At 43.2% G+C, this 6,047-nt stretch overlaps 2 protein-coding genes across 2 annotated transcripts in view; one reads left to right on the top strand and one right to left on the bottom strand.

Moving 5' to 3' along the window:
* Window positions 1-1,842: 1,842 nt before the first annotated feature.
* LOC308315115 (coatomer subunit zeta-1-like) lies at window positions 1,843-2,364 on the top strand (the record flags this gene model as incomplete). The annotated part of the gene is made up of 1 exon (XM_080762951.1): window positions 1,843-2,364. The coding sequence occupies one exon, from the start codon at window positions 1,843-1,845 to the stop codon at window positions 2,362-2,364; it is 522 nt and encodes a 173-aa protein (XP_080619077.1).
* Window positions 2,365-4,300: 1,936 nt separating this feature from the next.
* Window positions 4,301-6,047, bottom strand: part of iqsec2b (IQ motif and Sec7 domain ArfGEF 2b) — a 60,307-nt gene continuing 58,560 nt past the window's right edge. Inside the window, 1 exon segment of the mRNA XM_080764347.1 lies at window positions 4,301-6,047. This exon segment is cut by the window's right edge and continues 1,923 nt beyond it. The gene's annotated coding sequence lies outside the window, so the exon portion shown is untranslated.

The raw sequence follows: 6,047 nt of genomic DNA, 5'->3' as shown, positions 1-6,047 counted from the left end.
GTGTGTGTGTGTGTGTTAAGTGTTTTGAGTGGTGCTAGCCACTCAATGTGTGTCCCTATACATTACCGTATGTAACTGTATGCGTCCGAGCACGGAAAGCTGCAACAAAGCTGCAACACGATGTCACACGTGACGTCTCTCTCTCTCACACACACACACACACACAGGCCAGGGAGGAGTACAGTACAGTACAGTACCACTTCAGACAGGTCTAATTTTATAGATCCTCGAGCGTTGGGCACTGGCCTACTTGGAACGATGCAAGTTGGAAATGCATGCCCCACCCAGTTATGTCTTTCTTTATAATTTTTATCCCATGATTTTGCAACCCAATTTTTCACCCAGGCCAATGTAATCCTGGGCGCTACACTTCCTCTGCCAATCTGGGTGGCAGCGGACTGACCTCATGCTTCCTTCTATGCATGAGGAGTCCAAGCTGCTTCTTTTCACCTGACAGGGGAGATTTTGCCCGTCCAGGCATAGCGCGCAGAGGAACACGTTATTCCGACCAGTTCCTTTCCCCTCCATCAGGTGCCCCGGCTGGCCAGGGGGAGGTTGTTTAGAGATCAGGGATTACTGTATGTTCTTTGTACCTACTACCCTAGGGGACACAGGGAGAACATGCAAACTCCACCCAGTTATGTCTGTGTCCCTTTAATGCCTATGGTGTTCTTTGTCAGCAATAATGACCTCTGGGAGAGAGCGAGTCTACCACCAGTAGGAGGGGAGATTAAGATAAGAAGAAGAAGAAGAAGAAGATGGATCGACCACACACTTCGGAAGCCCAATACCAGCATCACAAGACAAGCTCTTAGATGGAACCTGCAAGCCACAAGAAAGAGAGGGAGGAACCAAGCAGTGTGGACTGACAGTCCTGGAAAAGAAGGCCCAGGATGGAGGACTCTGGCGAACTGTAGAGTCTGTAGTCAACGGCCTATGCTCCATGAAAAGGAGCGATAGGCATAAGTAAGTAAGTAAGTATAGTGTTTGCTTTGTCAGGCATGCCCAATATGGATCACTGTGATGTCAGAACAGGCCACTAGCTCCATATAGGGGTGTATCCGACGGACCGATCGACACCGGGAACTGCACTCCCTGTGGTGGTGTGGAACGCGTGTGTCAAATTTGAAGTCGGTGGGGCGAGCGGTTCTTGAGTTACGTGGATTACAGACGTACGTACGTACACAGACTTGGTGCATTTATAGATAGATTTTATTCCCATTGTCAGATATGTAATCATGTAACCATTCTATGAATGGATTGATCCATGTTTTTTGGAGAATTGCTGATCCGACAATCTAGCTGCATACCCCTCTGGTTGTACTTGTACCTGGTGTCATTGTACCCACTCTACCTGTTTGTCTACTCACTCTACTCTGTGCCGTCTGTATTCCCATACATTGAGCTATGCTCTGTCTGTCTGTCTGTCTGTCTGTCTGTCTGTCTGTCTGTCTGTCTGTCTGTCTGTCTGTCTGTCTGTCTGTCTGTCTGTCTGTCTGTGTCCCTTTATATTCCCAATATGGAGGCCTCTGTCTTTGTCTGTTTTATGTCTATATGTATGTGGAGATCCCAACCGCTGCACTAGACTAGAGAAAAGCACTACTAGAGCAAAGCACAGGCGTGACCTGTGACCATATATGGTGCTTTTCTCTAGTAACAGCTGGCGCCCCATAACTGTGCAAACTAAGCATAATACATGGGAAGGCATACATCATCAATATAAGTTGTGACACGTCAGATTTGTAGCTGTATAAAAGGGAAGCGGCCACTTTCCTTTCAACACTCCACCGAATACTGATTACTCACATTAAAACAAAGCAAAGGCAACACACAATGTATTCAATGTTACCTGAACCGTCTTTGTATACGGTTAAAGCCGTTCTCATTCTAGATAATGAGGGAGACAGGCTTTATGCAAAGTACTATGATGATACATACCCTTCAGTGAAGGAACAGAAGGCCTTTGAGAAGAACATTTTCAAGAAAACACACCAGATGCATAGCGAGATAGACTTACTGGAGGACCTCACAGTTGTCTACAAAAGCAACATAGACCTATATTTCTATGTGATTGGAAGTTCACATGAAAACGAGCTCATGCTGATGGCTGTTCTAAACTGTCTATTTGATTCACTCAGTCAAATGTTGAAGAACAATGTTGAGAAGAGAGCTTTGTTGGAGCACATGGAGAGCCTCTTCCTTACTGTGGATGCAATTGTAGATGGAGGGGTGATCTTAGAGAGTGACCCACAGCAGGTCGTCAACCGTGTGGCACTCAGCAGGGACGATGTGCCTTTGTCAGAGGTGACAGCATTCGCACTACAGTCTGCTACAGAGCAGCTCAGATGGGCTCTTCTTCGATAGGACCACTACAACAGAATCCCTCCTGCAGTTAACTCTGGTCCATAGCGTAGAAGGACAAGTCCTTCTAATGCTATACTGCAGTATACAAGAGGTTGCTGAGCCATGTTTGTCTCATCTAGAGACAATTTTTTTTCAGCGGTGCTAGCCGCTACAACATATGACTTTGTGTTTGGGTGTCTATTTGCCGGTAGACGAGGGTGTCTTTGGGTGTCTATTGGTCGGTAGCAGCACTTGTGGTTACTGTTATGTGAGGTCATGTGGGTCTCTATTCAACATATACATCATCATGATAAAATGCACCGCTCACTGATAAAACACACTCGTGTGAAGTGAGGGCTGCCCTTTATCAGCATCACATGACGTCACCTGAAGCCATTTTGCCTTTGACTTGGCCTGAAAGTTTGTATGAAACAAAATTCATCAAAAAGTCACGCACATGAAGTCACTGGCGGAACACACAAAGCCAGACGTTGGAGGGGATAGCTAGCGCCTCCAAAAGTCATTAACCCATTTAGACATTTAGTTTGATTCTACAAATGTCCTCTAAATCATGACAGTTTTCATAAAAACCTATGTTTCTATGTCAGTGGTTCTCAAACATTTTCCATGTCAAGGAAGCCCAGAATTATCTGTATTTGGCCACGAACCCCTATCTGAAAATGTGTAGTTCCAGGTAACTCTGTAATTTCTCAACCATTTTGGACGCCGGAACCGGCCTGGCCCCCTGGGCGTGTTCCTGGGGGTCTGGATGTTCAGAGGACCCCCCCGGCGACCCCCACACGGTAACTCTGTCATTTATCAACCGTTTCGGACGTGGGGCGGCTCGCCGGAACCGAACCGGTACCCTGGGAGTGTTCCTGTGGGTCTGGAAGTTTCGGGGACCCCCCAGGGGTTGCACCACTTACATCACACAGGTGTGATTCTTTATACTTATTGCGAATGCAGTGAGCACTTACTATGAGACCTAGCAGATCATGTCTGTGTGTGTGTCTGTCTGTCTGTCTGTCTGTCTGTCTGTCCCGCTATCCAAATATGGAGTGTGTTGCATCAGCAATCACTCAGCTCCATATATGGGCACAAAAGGGGCCAGTGATTTGTTTGTTGTGGACCTGGCCCCTTTTGTGCCCATATATGGAGCTGAGTGCGTTCGCTTCCCGCGTTCGCGCATCTTACTCGTTATGATTTAAAATTTCTTATTGTTATGGTATGTCATGCTTATGAATTGAATACCGAGGACCTGAATTGAAACAAGACACAAGACTGCAATGACTTTTTCTGGTGATCCCTTTGGACGTGTGTTTGACCGTACTAAATAATACGTATACGTAATAAAGGATTCAATCAATCAATCAATGAATCAATTACATTGTTACATTCACTCCAAATCTGGCCGAGGTGAGGTCATTTGTGGTCTAATTGGTCAATGCTGTAGTGTAGACCAGTATCATTCCTTGTGTGTGTATATAAATCAGAGGATTGGATTTGGATTTCATTGTGTGCAGAAATGTGTAGAGTGAAATAAAACATTGAGATTGGTTATTAAACCTAGCTGTTACTGTACTGCTGTTGATATGAAGAACACATGCATGGTAACAAATGCTTGTAGTTTAATTAATTGTAGTAATTAGCTTTTATATTTTATAATAAGCTATGATCATGCCTTATATAAATACTTTTTTAACCAAATAATCACATTATTAACTGTACGTAGCAAAGCAAAGACAAATAATGAAAAGGTGTCTCCCGGATTACATAAACACAAAAACAACACAGATCATTACACAGCAAGGACACTTTTTAATTTATCAGAAGCAATAAATACATCTCTATTCTCTATTCTTAAGTTCTTTCAGTACACACTACATACACAAAGTAAAATTTCGATATCCTATCAAATAATATCAATAAAGCACTCTGCCATATAAACACTTGTACGTTTTTATTACGGTAATTCACTCTCACACCTTCAGTCTAAAATGAAGACAAAATAAGAAAAGGGAGAAAACAATCTGTGATTAGTTTGGCCAAATCTCCCATCCAATTTACTCTCTTATATTTACATACTTAGTGGCAATCACATGCACACAGAATGGGAATCATTTATCCCATATTAATCAGTAACTAATTACCCTGTGTGTAGTGTAATATGTACATTCAGGTTTATACAGTACAATCCATTCAATAAGTGCAGATATACCGGTAGTCATGCAAGAAGAGTCAAATAAACAGGCCAGCCAACACATACCCCATAAAATGTCTTCCACCACATTACTGAACCTCTCCAAACATCTTAACATAATCCTCTCATTTTTTGCGTCTTTGATTTGATGGATGCTTTTTATTTTTTTGGATCCTTTATGAATTAATCATTATGATGCCAACTCCGATTTCCCCACACACTTGTGTAGTCTTGTCTCTGCCTACCCCTACTGGTTGATCTTTGGAGTAGCTGGTTCTGGGTATTGTATTGAACCCACATGGTTCCTCTGACATTTCACCTGCCAGTGAGGGGCCTCACCAGGAGGACGTGCAGTAGCACGTGTGGAAGATGATAGTTTAACATCCCTTCTGACTGGTGCCCTGACCCAACCTGTAGGAGTCATCTGTTGTAGTACAGTGATAGAGACCACCCTCCTTATCCGACTTCCCTCCAGCAAAGACAGCTAAACTATGTTTGTTGGAATGCCTGGCCAAGCCGGATGCGCCACGGAGGATTCAAACCCTTAGTCTCCATGATGATGGGCAGGAACTGTACACATGCACCCTGATGGCTCTTTAGCCTCAATTATACTCTAGATAGAATGACGGTGCCGTTTGCTTGATGACCTGCCTGAAGATCTGATCTTCAGTTGTGTATAATTTAAGCTTTATTCAGTATATCTCATTCAGTTCTATCAGCTTGTCATTCCTGAGTGCCGCTCTCTCCTTTGTCCTCTCCCACACATTCTTTAATGGATAAATATTAAATCTTCCCGTGGTAATCAATCAATGGCACTGGTGTTAAACCACTACAGTGGTCTGTTTTACAACCCCCAAAAAGCGCTGTCACTAGCAAAGGGAGAGCACACACTAGACTAGAGGGACTGAGAAACAAGTAGCGTTTTACAGTCTTGACGTTTGTTATGGCTCCTTCACAAGAAGCCCATTCAGTAGGCTGTCAAAGTAGAAAACATATTGATATCTTTAAATGTAGATACATTAGGAGAGGGAGGAGTTGAAAAGAAAGGCCATTTCTGACTTAAGACACCACGTGTGCAAAACCACAAAGCTGCATGTTAAAGCGTGCTTATTCAAAGACATGTCAATATCACGCAATGATTGCCTTTAAATGATTTCAAGGAAGTGAACAGAGGTGTCCTGAAAAACTACTACACACAGTAAAATCCTTTGTGCTAAATATGTCCATTTGTAACTCTGTGAGTAAACAAATAACCAGATGAACCCTTCACACTTACAGGGTTAAATGAACACAGAGGATTTCACGGTGTCCGCTTCATAAGATAAATCCAGGACATTTCATTCTTTGCATGACCAGTTTCCTATTTGGGACCTAATAAAATACCCTAAAATAATGAATTCATTGATCAGGATTTGTAACTCACCCCAGTTCATAAATTGTGCCTCAGTTTAGTTGCATTTTCTCCTAAAACAATACGGAAAGGGATTTATTTTGAGGGTGCCCA

Source organism: Protomyctophum bolini (genome assembly GCF_963924005.1).
Source record: "Protomyctophum bolini genome assembly, chromosome: 5".
Taxonomy (NCBI): Eukaryota; Metazoa; Chordata; class Actinopteri; order Myctophiformes; family Myctophidae; genus Protomyctophum; species Protomyctophum bolini.
Note: the sequence above shows the minus strand (reverse complement) of the source record. Positions and strands in the feature narration are given on the sequence as shown.